This window comes from Panthera pardus, unplaced genomic scaffold (assembly GCF_024362965.1).
Source record: "Panthera pardus isolate Hobbes unplaced genomic scaffold, ASM2436296v1 HiC_scaffold_16, whole genome shotgun sequence".
In the NCBI taxonomy this organism is placed as follows: Eukaryota; Metazoa; Chordata; class Mammalia; order Carnivora; family Felidae; genus Panthera; species Panthera pardus.
The window spans coordinates 86,701,595-86,717,901 of NW_026526721.1; the positions used below are offsets into that span (position 1 = coordinate 86,701,595).

The following is a 16,307-nucleotide window of genomic DNA, read 5'->3' on the forward strand; positions in this document are numbered from 1 at the left end:
TTGAACTCACGAACATTTCATTAAGTTAAAAAGTACAGTAATATTAACAGTGCCCTGGCAAATTCATACAATTAAAGTAAAGCCACCCGGGGGGGACAATCCAGCAGTATCCTCCGCAAGTACCTTCTGAAGAACAACGGCATTGGTACAGGAATACAACCGCCCAAAAGTCAGAGCTCCCGTATCTTTGGCTATTTTTATCACTTCAAACTTTGCTCCTAAAACTGAGATAGAAAGGTTTCCTCGCTGTAATCATAGTTGAAACTGAAAATGTTTCTTTAGAAACAGATCAGGCAACTAATCAGACCCAGAAATTTTTATACTTTTATAAGAGACTATAATAACAAATCTTTATACTATTTTACATCCATTTTAATGGGAAAAAAGAGTAAAAACAGTGTATTTATTAGTGGTTTACATACCTGCCAGGATGGCAAAAGTGATTGTAACTTGCATAAACAATACACTCAAGAACATTCCACTCTCCTTGATAGAGCAATGCAGTTTATAAAAGAAAAAAATGACTATTCCCATTAAAGTAGGCATCAAAAATTAGTTTTGAGAAAAGATGAAATGAGCATTCTCTAACTCCTGGATGCCAGGAAGCAGAGTTTTTTCAGAATCAAAAACAAAGAGAGCCCTAATTAAGAACAAGGCCCCACCCCTCAGGGGTCACATAGTTGGTTCTGTTGCTTTTAACTAATTCATTTGAAACACAGTTTAGCCTTTTCTTTACCCAAAATTAAAATTAAAAAGACCTCATATAATACTCTTCAGAAATGCAAACACCCTGAGATAGATCATTATCAGAATCTACACAAGGATTTGCTATTTAGGTACAGTTAGTATAATTCATATTTAAAGTCATTTCATAAAAAAACTGTCCCAATCTTCCAAGTTCCATTTTCTCCTATGATGATCACCAAAGCAATCTCTACTGTTAAGATTCTTCTTCATTGCTTGAATGTAGAAACTGCTTAGTAAAATTCTCCAGCTCATTTTCAAGTTGAACGGCTTTATTTCTAATTTAAAAAAATGAATAAAAATACCAATCTAATTATCATAAAGGCCAGTGAGAAAGAAATGCATTCCATCCAATCTTCAAAACAAAACAAAAAATCACTAGTCAGGTGCTACTACATGTATCTGAACTCCTATTAAAATATTATCAACCTTTTTAGAGTACGTATATGTGCTACTATGGCTTTTCTGTAAACGCAGAATCCAATGCCCAGAACTTAAAAAGGTATACTGAGATAAAAACCAAAAACCTAAGAAAGAATGAAAAGCATTAAGAGACCATGGAGTCCTATTACCTTACATGGGAGTTATATCCTAAGTCACAGAATCATAATTGTCCCTGAATTCCCTTTAAGTTAAACAATGTCTAGAACAACGGGTTTTATGTATACATAAAGTAGGTGTCAGATGTCAAAGGACCGTGTATACCAAAAATCTTTTTAAATACTAGAATCATACTTGATGCGGCCAAATACCCTAATGAGATGAAAACAGGAACTAAAACTGACAAAAGAACACAGATTTGCCTCCCATTCTCATACCATGCCAGGGCACACACACACATACTTGGGTGAGCTTTTCTCTCTTGGTCTTGTTGCTGGGGGCATATAGTCAAGGTCATATAAGTTAATGGACACATGAACTACACTGTATGCTTCTTCAGGCAATTGTCTTTTAATTAGGTAACTTAAATTCTATCTGAATTGCGGAGCCTAATTAGTAACAGTGGGGATTCTAAATATTATGGGATTTATTTAGAAAAAGGATTAGCACATAAAAATTATTCATGCTTAAGTCCTACAAAAATCAAAAAGCTACAGCAAGTGCCAATAATATCATTTGTTTTACTCTAACAAGATGAAACACTACTAAAAAAAAAAAAACCTAAATAAAAAAAAAACAACTACTGGATATAGTTTTACTAAAGGCTGTATTTGGGATGATCTAACTTAAAAGAGCTGCAATGGGATAAATGAAATTTACTTGGGAGTGTGTGTGTGTGTGCGTGTGTATGAAAAGAGGCTGGGGTCTAAGTGATAGGCCGTCATCTTTTGCAGAGATTATGAAACCAAGGTGCAATAACAATGTAACTGCTGATCAGATTAAGACACCATGGATAGACACGACCACAGGTGTTTATGTCCCAAAATTCAGCTCACAAGGACAGCCTCTACGATTTGGAGACATTGCAGGCTGCTCTTATATGGGCATTTTATGTAACACAAGCCCTGATAAGTAGCAGCAGGAATTAAATGATGCTTAATGATACTCATAGGTGAGCCAGCTAACTGGTAAAAGCTGAATGTCAGGACTACCAACAAGCAGCCACCTCATGGTGACACTTCTGGTCAGGTCCCCAAAAGCAAACTTTAGTTAGACCCCACAGAATCCATGATAAATCATATTAAACCAGAATTCCACATATTAGGATATCTTGTTTACTCTTGTTGCTTCAAATTTTAAGCACATCCACATCCCCCAATGAGAATGGAAGGTATGGGTCTTGGATATACAGGACTAAAAACTCACACTTTTTAATTTTAGAACATCTGCTGTGAACAGGGATTAATATAGCTCAACATAAAGTTCTAGATAAAGACCTAAAAAATTCCTTCTAATTCAGATTTGTTTTTTCTTGTTGAAATTAGCTTTCACTGAAAATGCAAAACATATGGAATTAAATATGGATGGAATATAATAATTAAGCCAATGCAGAAAGTTTTAATATAATTATATTTAGGTAATGAGACCAATAAACATTCATATTATCAAGAAAAATGTTCAAATACCTTAAGACCTTTGAATTGCTTTGTATTTTCTCCAGTTGATCTATTTCTTTGGATAATCTAGCAATTTCTTCTTCCAGATGTCTTTGTGTAATATCAACTTGTTGGCACAGGCGAGCAAAAGTGGTTGCCATTTCCCTTAAAAGAAAAAATGATGTTTTCAGCAGTCATGAATGTCTTTGAAAATGAATGAAGCTTTAATTTAAAGCTTATATAAAAATATCACAAGTTTAAAATATACGTAAAGTGTAAGGTATCAAAGAACACTGTTAGGAATGGTATAAGGGAGGATACGGCACTAAGGCTTAATACCACTGTAGGCTTAATTTCATCTGGCCTCAAGACAAATGCTCAATAGGCAGTATGAACCTCTACTATATGGTTGTGAATATGAATAAGCTATAAAAAGGCAAAAGATGGGTATATTTCTTCAGAAACACAGTAAGACTTACGAGTCCTTTGCCTACAGAAATAAATTACTGAGAACAGGCAAGAAAACTTCATGAGCTTTTGTGACTTGCACAAAAAACACTTTTTTTAATGTCTATTTTATTTTTGAGACAGACTGCAAGTGGGGAAGAGAGGGAGACACAGGATCTGAAACAGGCTCCAGGCTCTGAGCTGTCAGCACAGAGCCCAATGCGGAGCTCAAACCTGTGAACCACAAGATCATGACCTGAGCTGATCAAGTCAGACGCTTAACCGACTGAGCTACCCAGGCACCTCAACAACAAAACAAAACTTTAAATCATAGCAACATTAACCATGTTCCTACAACCAAATGGCTCAATTTGTGTGCTAATCTGTTAGCTTTGGCAAACATATTTTTGCAACAGGAAAGATGTCTAGTAGGTGTGTACCTCTGGAATATGATTAACTGACTTTTCTTTGCAACTATTCTCCTGTGCATATTCATCTTTCCCATGGCCTTTTTTCTCTCCATTCTCACCCCATTCTACCATAAATCAATATTAGACAAATTAAGCATCTTGCATTATTTCATATTGCATTAATATTTAGCTCATATTAACTGAATAATTATTTGAGGCTGCTTCCATTAGAATGTAAAGTCTTCTAAGAAAGAGGATCAAGTTATCTCTAACTTTTTATTTCCCACAACCCCCTCTAGCAGAATTATTAGCACATGGTAGGCAATTAATGAAGACCAAATGAATGGAAAGCTTAACTTTATTTTTACATATGTGACCTGAGATGATTTCTTTTGGAGGTCTAGGTATCTTTATTAGAGAAAAGATCTTCCTTAATATAAATAAAATGAAAACTACTGTATAAAACAGGAGTTCAATAAATATTTGGTAAATATTCAGTTATCTCAAATCTGTGCCCTGTTTCCATTCTCTACAGCTCTATGTTAGTACGGGCTTTGACCTTGTGTCTGAAAGTTTAATCTCCTTGCAATTCTTGTCTCCTTAATCTAAACCGTTCTATATACCACACCACTGCAGTTATTTGTTCCAGAGCTAAACGTTAATGACATCTCTCCCCAGACTTCTAATTATCTAAGCTCCTGTCCTAGTGTTAGGTTTATATTCAAATGTACCCCTCTGATATACATATCTGTCACATCAAAATTTTCTCATGTTTCTGAACACACTTCTTTTCCCCTTTCTTTGCTTTGGGGTGTTTTCTCTGCCTACATCTTTTTATTCTATTCTGGCTACCCTTCCTTGTAGGAAACCCTTATTGACCCACCAGCTTTCCTGATTTAAGATTCTAAAGCCTCACATTATGAGGCTTACTTACCACTTTTCACTTATTATAATTATGTACATGTTATTTCCTTCACTAAACTACAATCATCTTCAGCTCAGAGAACTTTTTAATTTAGGTCTCAGTAGCATCCAAAAATTGGCTATTTTGCATTGATTTAATTGGAGTTCTATATATTTTTACTAGATCAATGAAACAAATTTTAAGACACATAAAATAAATTAGTGGACACCAGTATTATTATAATAAAATTCCCTTGAGTTCTAAAAGAGTTATGCCTTTAGGGGCGCCTGGGTGGCTCTGTCGGTTAAGCGTCCGACTTTGTCTCAGGTCATGATCTCATGGTCCGTGAGTTCGAGCCCCTATCGGGCTCTGTGCTGACAGCTCAGAGCCTGGAGCCTGCTTTGGATTCTGCGTCTCCCTCTCTCTCTGCCCCTCCCCCGCTCCCACTCTGTCTCTCTCAAAAATAAAGATTAAAAAAAAATCTTTTAAAAATAAAAAAATAAAAGGGTTATGCCTTTAAACTTGTAACCTGGCTGTGACAGTAAAAATAAATTACACTTGTCATTACGCATTTTTGAACCTACTTGGTTGGTATCATTCGATTTTTTCACCTTGGTGGTGATTACAAAGTGTGTTCACATTGTGATAGTTCCTTGAGCAGTACTTTTGCTTGTGCATTTTTTACATGTATGTCATAGTTCAATAATTAAAACAAAAAAAGGAAACAAAGACACATCTTCCAGCTTACTGTTGTACTTGATGGCTACAGTTTGCACTCGTGAAGCTGACAATCATCTGCAGTTTTTCAGTTGCATAGTTCACAAACTGCTGTTTAAAGGCTCTCTCCTTAGCACGGGTGGTCCAGGTCAGCCTTTCATAAAGATACAAAGCTCCATACATACTTAATGAAACGGATATGAGTTTCCAGCCTACAGTTTTCCAAATCTGTAAAGATAAATTCATAGGCTACTTTGAGAAAGAAAATCACCATTAGGGGCATTGTATATTAAGGCATTTTAGCAAACGCATCAGCTCCCTAAAGATCTTTGACTCAGATCCATTTTTTAAACAAATATCAGACAAGAACTTTTATAACCTGCCAGACATTTATTTGGTAAATTGATCTAATGTTATCTCAAAAAGGCATGTGAATTTTTTTTTTTTTTAGGTCACAGATTTTAAAAAACCAAAACAAGTAAACTCATATTGTTAATGATGTGAAAAAATACTTTACACATATGTACTACTACTAATCTTTAATACGTGAAGGCAGATCCCTTTGGTATTCAGAGAAGGCTAGATAAGGAACCTGGATCATTCTTATTACACCAATGTACAAATATCATTTCTTTATGTGCTGTAATGTGAAAATAAGCACTGTTTAAAGGACTAGTTAGTTGGTGGTATTTTTCTCCCTAAAGAAGTATTTGGTAAAAATTTATACGGTGGAAATCATTTTGCAATATCTGCTTTTATGAAATCATTATGTTGTATGCCTAGAACCAATACAATGTTATAGGTCAACTATAGTTAAATTTTAAAATATATAGTTTTAAAAACTTAAGATTAGACCTGTGAAACTCCTCTTTATTCACTAATTTAACCAACAACTTTTCGTGTCATTTTATAGATCCTGGAAATAAAAGTAAATATACCTTTCTTTTCATGATCTAACAAAAAGCTCTGCACAAATTCCAATTTTAATTATACTAAAAAGGACTTCTTACCACCCCTCCAACAACGATGATGCCCATAGAAGTTCTAGATGTGAGAGAAGCTAATCCCGTTATTAAGGTAACCATGAGTTCTTCCTGTGATGCATTGTCTGGCGTTGTTGGATTAGTAGGAGCAGTGGGAGTAGAAGCTAAAGATCTGGGGAGCTGGTAAGGTTGGGGAAAAAGGATTATTATAATTAAACCACTACAAATGGTACAGTTACATTTATAAAGTTCTACTGTATTTCTTTTATAATTACAGTAGTAAATCTATAAAAAGAATGACTCCAATGAGTTCCCAATAAATACATTAAGAAAATAAAAATGGCCTGAAAATTATTTTCTGTGACCAATATTGAGCCAATGATATCACGACAAATAATGAATTTTCACACTATATTTCACACTATAGTAGGCCCTCAACCCTCAAGAGGAATTAAAACCATATTTTAAAATTCTCACACCAAAAACACATCCTTAAAAAAAATTGGACTTAAAAATTAAAATCTTCTACACTTCAAAATACACCATAAGAAAATGGCTTAAAAGCCAAGTCACAGACTAAAAAAACTTATTTGGATATCATCTGACAAAGGACTTGTATCTAGAGAATATATACAGAACTCCTGCAAGTTAATAAGAAGCCAAATAACCCAATTTAAAAATGGGCAAATGATCTGAATAGACATTTCACAAAATAAGATATACAAATGGCTAATATAAGCACATGAAAAGATGTTCAAACTCTTTAGTCATTAGGGAAATACAAATCAATGGTATATGAGATACCATTTCACACCCACTGAATAAAAAAGACGGACAATAACAAGTCTTGATGAGAATGTTGAGAAATAGCTGGCAACAGAAAATAGCGTAGCTGATTTGGAAAACAGTTTGGCAGTTCCTCAGAAAGTTAAACATGGAGTTACCGATTGGCCCAGCAATTTCATTCCTAGGTATATACTCAAGAGAAATGAAAACAGATGCCCACATAAAAACAGTACATGAGGGGCACGTGGATGGCTCAGTCGGTTAAGCATCCAACTTCAGCTCAGGTCATGATCTCACAGTTCGTGGGTTCGAGCCCCACATCGGGCTCTGTGCTGACAGCTCAGATTCTGTGTCTCCCTCCCTCTTTGCCTCTCTCCCACTCATAATCTCTCAAAAATAAATAAATGCTAAAAAAAAAAATAGTACATGAGTGTTCAGAGCATCATTATTCACAGTAGCTAAAAAGTACAAACAACTCAAGTGTCCATCAACTGATGGATGAATAAAATGTGTGGTATCTATAATGGAATATTATTCAGCCATTAAAAATGGAATATTTATATATGCTACAACATTCATGTACCATGATGATGAATCTTGAAAATACTATGCTAAGTGAAAGATGCCAGTCACAAAATGCCACATTTTTAATGACTCCATTTATAGGAAATGTCCAGAAAGGGCAAAATATGATAGTTACAGAAAGCTAACTAGCAATAGGGCTGAAGGTAGGAATGATTGATGGACTACAAATGGGCACAACGGTACCATTTGAAGGTGACAGGTTCTACGACTACATTGTGGTGACGGTTTTACAACTCCATAAATTTTCTGAAAAATTATCAAATTGATAGATTCAAAACTTTTTAAAAAAATGTTTGTATTAATCTAATTTATTTGAAGTCAAAACTTCAATTTTATTTGAAAACAAAAACTTCTGAGAAAATAAAAACCCATTTCAAAAACAAATGTGGAACAACCTACAACAGTACTGGATGAAAATGCTGGGATTACCTCTCCCTTTGCATAGTCTGCCTAATTCAGAAATGGCTCTATTTGACAGACATTAAATCATAAATATGCAAATTAGACACAGGAAGTTCTATTAGGGAAAATCACATAAGCAAAATAAAAAGGAGAATCTCAACTCATAGAATCAAAGATACATAACTGTGTAGTAGAGCAATAATCAAATAAAAAGCTTACTCAAAAAAAAAGAAAAAAAAGGATACCTGGAAGATGGGCTCTGATAATCCTAGCAGCACCCTCTGAGCATTCGTCGGGCCCAGGAAACGATGGACAAGGGAAGACCAGCCCAGGGAAAAACGAAATACAATATCCTCTTGAAAATCTGAACATAACTTATGGCAATTTAGGTCATAGCTGAGATCAAATTTTTTGCAAGGAATCAGTGTATGTAGTTTATTTTGTATACCAGCTGGAAGTAATGGCTTCAAATTTTCTAGACAAAACAAAATTATATTTAAGAAATGACAGTAAATAATGTTTTATGTTGTATAAAAAACCTAAAGGAAAATAAACCCTTTATCAATGAAATAAAAAAATACACATAAACTTGTAGATATAAATATTACCAATAATTTCTTGCTGGGATTGAAGCATTGAAGCATTGACTTCGTTTGTGCACCGATCGGCTAAATTTCTTCCCATACCATCTTCTATGTGCTTATTTAACTCCTGTTAACATGATAAATGTGCCCATTATTTTTTCTCTAGAACATACATAGATTTTACAAAAACTTTAAAAATGTAGTAAATGCTAAATCTTATTCTTAGAGGATAACTTTTCTGCGTGTTCTGTATACATAGTAGTGTAATTATCACAAGAGTACACAGGAGGTGTAACACTTTAATCATAAGCTGGTTGCCATGAAGATGCTATACCACTAAATATAAATGTACAATAAGGTGAGGAAACTGTATCTAAATAACTTTAAATACAATTTAACTTACATTTTTATATACTTTCAATACACTTGGAGTAGGATGAAACTCTGAACAAAATTCATCAACCAACACAGACAGTCGGCAAATTTCATCTGTCATTGCACATGACACCTGAAAATACGAAGTTAAAAAAATTAAACAAGATTACCAATTACTCCAAAAACTAAATTGAATACCCCACCCACTGAGCCAGCCAGGTGCCCCCCTTCCCAGAAATTTTAATCATAAATTCACCAACCCACCTTGTTTGCCACCTCCTCTGTAACCTCCCTGATTTTTTTCTTAACATCCAGTGTTAAAAGGTTCATCTGGTTTCGGATAAAGTCCAGTCTATCAATTTGATCTTCCCTCTCTTCCATTGAATAAACCCTATTATAGTATGAAAAGTAATTAATTCTTAGGATATATTAAAGTCCCAAAGCAGTTAAGTGAGGGTACTCACTTATGCACTGAACAATCTGTTAGCATAACAAGAAAAATAATCTTGTATTTTCAACATCTAAAAAGATTCAAATAATATTTCATCTTAAAATATTTATAGAAGACTGGATATAAACTACTTTGTCTCTCTGCCCATGAAGTATCTGAATCCCACAAAGAATCAACCCCCCCCCCCACTAAGAATTAGGAAGGATTCTCCAAACACAGATATGAACAGTCAAAATAAAACAAAACTCAGTATTGACTTCATTTAATAAACAAGGGTTAGCAAATGACATCCTGAAAGCCAAATCCAGCCAGCTGCTAGTTTTTGTTAAGGTTTTCTTAGGATATAGCTATGACCATTCATACATGGCTACCTTTGCTCTAAAACTGAAAAACTGAGTAGCTGCAAAAGAAACAGATGACCCACAAAGCTTAAAATATCTACTATCTGGCTTTTATAGAGATTCGTCAACTACCGGATGGTATAGGAAAACAAAGACCTGAGACACTTTTAAATTATCTTTAGCTAAGAGTTCCCAAGACATGATGATACAAAACATCCTCAAATCACATCTTCTTTGTGGCATGTTTAGTTCAATGTCCTGAATTTTTAAAATTAAGAATATTAAGGTCAATTGGTGGACCAAATACTCACTTTGGCTACTGTAATAAAGCAATTGAGCTGAAAGGGGTGTAAATGGGCAACACAATCCCATACAGAAACACTGGGCAGGGCCTGAGATCAGCCTGAGATCTGTCTTGTGTTTTATGTGCTGGAAAATCTCTAATTCTGTACATAATGCATTCCACTAAAAGTGTCAACATTAGGCAATAGATTTAGGTATAAGTGTTTGTTTTCCCAGTAAGATCAAATGCTTTTAAAATTCCCAATTTAATGTCATCTTTAACTTAATCTTTGATGCTTTATAACTTTCCTTTCTTTGGCTGAAACCCACTGATGGTATAATTAAGGCTGAACACTGTTAACTATCATCATATCTAATAACATCATCTTTGTTGCAAGTGTACCAACTTTGTGAGAACTACCCTTTTCTTCAATAATGTTGGCAATTTCATGCATTCATTTTTGTCTTTATAAGATAATAAATGGAATAACAGCACAGTACAATACGACATATAGGGTAGTGCTTACCAAACTGACTTTCTGGCCGGCAGGTAATATCACCTTGTTTGTTTACCAGTTAATGAAAAAAACCACAACTGGCATCAAAGAGGCATTTCAAGGTATCAGTGTATGAATATATGAAAATTTGGTTATAGGTTGAATGTTAACAAAAAAGAGGGTCACCTCTTTTTTGGACTTCTTCAAAAAATTCCTCTTGAAGAAATGGTTCTTCCACTGCTTTAAACATATTTTAAACTATGAAATATGTTATGATTTTACTCATGAGAATACTGAGATCCAAGGAATGTAAATGATGTATGCGAGGTTGTAGAATAAATATTTATAATTTCAAATATTCATTTTAAAACATGCAAGTAAATTGTTGACTTTAGTATGAAAGTACTTAAAATATAACAATTTAATACCTTAGTCTAAGGAATTCATATTGATACAAAATGGCTTTTATTTTGCAATAAAGTGAATTCATACCTTTTCTCTGCTGCTGCCACGTTTATTGAATCCATTATGATTTTCACAGTATCTAGTATCTGTTTAGCTCTGATAGTGTGCTGTTCAAACTTTGTTCTCACTGCTGACTGCGAGATACACTCCTGCGAGGGGCCCAAGCCATAACACATTACTGTAATTCCATCCCAACATTTTCAGGAATTTAAACACAAAAACTTGCTGTATGTAACATTAACCAAAACATAAATAAAGGCAGAAAGTAAATGCATGATAAACACAAGTTAAAATAACAAAGGTTAAAAAAACTACAAGCAATCAAAAGTAAAAAGGGCATTAACAGCAAGTTCGTATCTTTGTGTAATTTTACACAGTAATGTGCAATGGTTTTTTTGACTATTTTTAAAAATAAATAAATAAGCAGGGTATTGTTTTCAATGTTTAAAGCTTCTCTGTTAAAATTACTAATTTTATCTGATTACCTTTAATCTACTTCTATTCTATCTTGATTTTTCTCATGCTTACAACAGATAACCTAATAAAGTTCTTAACTGAGTTATGAATTAGAATTCTACATTTTAAGAAAGGAATTGAATGACATGTTTCACATAAGGTTATTTATTATAAAGGAATTCTACCAATTAAAACTTGAACAACTTGAAGGATATTCTTTAGCAACAAACAACCTAAATAATATTTTAAATTATTAAAAAAAAAAAAAGAACGGGGCGCCTGGGCGGCTCAGTGGTTACATGTCTGACTTCGGCTCAGGTCATGATCTCACGGTTTGAGAGTTTGAACCCTGTGTCAGGGTCTGTGCTGACAGCTCAGAGCCTGGAGCCTGCTTCAGGTTCTGTGTCTCCCTCTCTCTCTGTCCCTCCCGCTCACTCTCTCTCTCTCTCTCAAAAATAAATAATAAGCATTTTAAAAATTTTAAAAGAAAAAGAAAAATATCTACAGCTATTTCAGAGACAATCCCTGTTAATGCCCTTGGTCTACAGTTTGTGTACACAGGTCCCAGTGATGCCCTATCTCATTTGTTTCACCTTAAAGCTAATTGTAGCTAATAAATCATTTACTGTACAAATCTGTTTCATGACCAGTGTTTTTTTTAAAACAGAATACGTTAGAATGCATCACATATAGTAATGGATACATTTATACTGTAAAATTTGTTCAATTTTGTTTCAATTTCAATGTGCATGCTACTTGTTATTTAAAATATTTACTGTGATTCATCATTAAATGTTAGCAAAATTATCATATTAAAATTGTCCTTTCATTTTTACCTCATAGAAAGTCAAATTCTGTACTGAAATAACATTTAAAAACAACTACAAGAGTTTACAGAGAAAGGCTATCTGGTCTTTGAACCATCAAGAAATGCTTGTCTGGGTCACAGCAGCAATAACTGCCATAGATGTTTTGTAGGCAGCCGCGTTTATTTTCTGTGAGGAATTTTTCAAAATCTGGTATATATCTCCATAATTTCCATGAATTCATCTTCTTGAACCTCTTTTTATATGTAACCAGTAGTAAAACTGTAGTAATTACTATCCTCTGTCAAAATAGCTTTCAAACTTTAAAAAGGTATTCACTTAATACTCTAGTATTTTTCATCTTGGAATCATTAGTATGTTATACATTCACTCAATATATTATTTATAACCTATGGTTAGCCTTCACATCTCTGAAGTGATTATCTGTTTCACTAAGACAGAGAACACTCTTAAAATTTCTTTTGCCAGTTTAGGTGTCCTCTTCAGTACTTTGAGATATGAAAAATAAAAGAGATTTACTTCTTTAGCCAAAGGATACATGAGGGTAATTCATTTAGTTAACTGTTTATAAAGCCTTAACTCAAAGCCCATTACTTTCCTTCACCGCATAGCCTAAGTTTTGTTCAGGGTTAAGCTTATTTACACATCACTCAACATCACTAATCCTGAATAGATTAGTTGAAGGAAGTTGGGGGGGAGGGGGGGGATTTCCCCCTCCCCCCGCCCCTGCACCTTCTGTATGTACCTACAGAAAACCCACCAATAACTACACAATATTAAGTGTTTAAAAGTATAAACTGCTTATTTCTAACTGAATCAAAGCTTTTTCTTTAAATAACTGTATCTCATAAATTGACAAATTAACTGCAACAAAAAATTTAATAAAAGCATAAAAATATTTTTAAAAGAAAAAAAGGTTAAAAGAAATTCTATGTTCCTCGATGAAGCAGATCTAGATATCAGCAATGAAGACTCAAAATTTGTAGATAACAGCACAGTATTAGAGCTAGACCAGAAAGAAAATATTTCCAAAAGTTATTAGGCAATATAAAAGTCATTCCTTGATTTAAAAACATATAATCATGAATAAATATAAAGAAAAAAGCAGGAAATCTTCTTCCAATTAAGAAGTATCCTACACTGATGCTCCCCCTGATCAGAAAAATACCAAGTCAACCTGCAAAAGAAATATTCTATTCTGAAGTGTGGGAAATGCTAATTTAAATACAGGGTTTTTCAGTGTATTATTTCTCAGAACTCTTGCTACATTAATATGCTTATGAATCCCCATAGGGAACATATACAGTAAGCAGCAGTTTCCAGACTTACTTTATCAGGAACACTAATTTTCCAAGGAGAAGGTTAAAATACTACACCAAACCAATTTAAATTCTATCTTGTCAGAGTATCCTGTAGATTATCTTAAAACTTATTAAAGATCTGGAACCAAAACAATAATCCTAATATCAGTTAAGATAGTTTTCTAACTTTCTAATTACATCTTAAGAAGCCAGCTGGTAGTCAATTATAATTACACGTTTGTAAATATTAACATTTATGTGTCATTAGGACATACAAATTTGTCAAATCCCTGTAACAGACTGCAAATGCTCATAATAATATGCTATTCATCACTCCCAACTTATTATTTTGAAATACTTTTAACTAAGAGGACTACACAAGAAAAACACTAATAACACACTATGCCTTTCAAGTAAACATTCCAAGTGTTAACAATCAGCCCCATTTGTTTACCTTTCCCCTCTCTCCATATAGATATATGTCTATACATAGAAATACACATGTATTTTTATACATATTGTTTCTACTCAACAATTTGACCGTTCTTTGCAGACATCACAGCTTTACTACTAAATATATTAACATATGTCCCAAAGAATTGGGTCATTTTCCTATACAACCACAAAATAATTACTGTGTTCAGAACATTATCATTGGGTCAATACTATCAACCTAGCACACGGTCAATTTTCAAATCTTACCAGTTGTCCCAGAAATGTCCTTTATAATAAATTCACTGACATTTTAGAAAAGAGTTATTTTATACATACCTCTTTTCTATCTTATAACCAAACTACTAAGAATGGCCAAATATTTGAACAAAGAAATTCAAATGTCTAAATCATCTTTAGAATATACACTTGCTCAAATACAGGTTTAAAACAATAAGAAAACATACTGACAGAATTAACATTGATTTCCTTGATTGATTTTAAGTGGTTTAATTTTCAGGCTTTATTTTACTTGATACTCTAAATAAATGTTCCTAAGGTTTTTTGATCCTTTGGAAACAAGGGAATCTCAAAAAGTCTGTGGCAAGAATCAGATTGCTAAAAATGATTAACTTCGTACAATTTTTCTTTCCACAAAAATAATTTTCTAAAGACTTCCAAAAAAAAAAGTGAATTCAAAAACAAAGAGAAAAATGTGTATAAAAGCCATATTCTGTGACCAAAATGCATAGAAACTAAGATATCACCATAAATTAGATGAAAAGAATCAAAACATCTGATTCTTAACATCTCCTGTAATGAATAGGAAATACCAACAAGTATAACTAAAAAAAAAATCACTAAACAATGAAAACTGGATACTGAAATCCATGGAATACACCCAATGTTACATCACAAATTCACAACCCTAAATTCTTTCCTAAAGAACAAAAAGCAAAAAACAATTCCACTTAAAAAAAAAGAAAAGTATAAAAAAAGCAGAAGGAAACTATGGTTAAAGATTAATATAGAACTTAAATAAAAACCAAAAAATGCTGTTTATGAATGGAAAAATTAACCAAGGGCTGGGGCTAGGTTGTTGGAGGATAAAACAGAGCAGTTAAATCACTGACAAATCTGTTAAAGTTAGAATATATACTCATTGGGGCGCCTGGGTGGCTCAGTCTATTAAATGTCTGACTTCTGCTCAGGTCGCGATGTCATAGTTCATGGGTTCGAGCCCATGGCGGCTCTGCGCTGACAGCTCAGAGCCTGGAAACTGCTTTGCATTCTGTCTCTCTCTCTCTCTCTGCCCCTCCCCTGCTTGTGCTCTCTCTCAAAAATAAACAAATAAATAAATATTTGAAAAAATATATATACATGTGTATGTATCAAAGAATATAAAAGTTGTAAAAATGAACAATTTTATCCTACGAAGTTATAAATTCTCAGAAATACACCAATTTATAGAAGTCATAAATTACCAAAATTGATTTAAGAAGTAACAAATGTTAGCTCTGGGAAAAAAGCTGAAAAGAATTGTCAATGTAATCAAAAAATGCTTTGGCCACCAAAACAATTTTTTGTACATCTGATTATTTCTTTAGGTAAGTTCAAATAATTTCTAGCTGATTCTCATATTAAATCTATCATACTTTTAACTTAACAAAAATTTCAAAGTCTAAAGTCTGATGTTCTCTACTTTATGTAAAAGCTTGTGCATAGTTTTTCATACATAATTTTTATATTCCCAGTGAACCATTATAACAAACTGCCAAGTTTCTTCTAAAAACATTAAAAAGAAAAATTCCTAGGTCTGTCTGGTTATTCCAATCCCTTGAGGAGCTTTGAATATTTACGGATTCCTAGGTCCATACTAGCCCCACTGGATCGGTCTCTGGGATAATTCAGTAGTCTGCAGTTCTCTAAGGCACCTAATGTGATTCTCATGATCAGCCAAGGTTTAGGAACTAGTGCTCTTCTCATTTCCACCTCTTCAAGGAGATATTCTGTCTGGGTAGCAGGAATCAATATGAAAAACATTACAAATGCATAACAGAACAGTATGATTTGAAAGGAGAAATAAATGACATACACACAGAAGAAAGAAAAGGTCAGTAAGACAAAAGAGATAGAACAATAGATTCTCTTCCCAATATTTTCCCCATGGATGAAATAACTGATCTAAAGAGTAAGGAGAGCACTGAATCTCTTGTGAAAGCGAAAGGGAAAGAATATAAACAATGGTCTGAGACTTCATGTAATCTATAGCTTAGCTTGGG

The 16,307-nt window shown here is 33.6% G+C and overlaps 1 protein-coding gene across 2 annotated transcripts in view; it reads right to left on the reverse strand.

Annotated features, from left to right (window-relative positions):
* MFN1 (mitofusin 1) overlaps window positions 1–16,307 on the reverse strand; it is a 34,107-nt gene continuing 17,800 nt past the window's right edge. For both annotated transcript variants that reach the window (XM_019463230.2, XM_019463229.2), the window contains exons 10-18: window positions 11,037–11,158; window positions 9,238–9,364; window positions 9,002–9,106; window positions 8,623–8,725; window positions 8,260–8,489; window positions 6,269–6,421; window positions 5,290–5,486; window positions 2,811–2,945; window positions 1–1,022 (exon numbers count right to left, since the gene is read on the reverse strand). In XM_019463230.2, coding sequence (XP_019318775.1) covers window positions 941–1,022; window positions 2,811–2,945; window positions 5,290–5,486; window positions 6,269–6,421; window positions 8,260–8,489; window positions 8,623–8,725; window positions 9,002–9,106; window positions 9,238–9,364; window positions 11,037–11,158 — 1,254 coding nt within the window. In that variant the 3' untranslated portion in view covers window positions 1–940. The remainder of the gene's footprint in view (window positions 1,023–2,810; window positions 2,946–5,289; window positions 5,487–6,268; window positions 6,422–8,259; window positions 8,490–8,622; window positions 8,726–9,001; window positions 9,107–9,237; window positions 9,365–11,036; window positions 11,159–16,307) is intronic.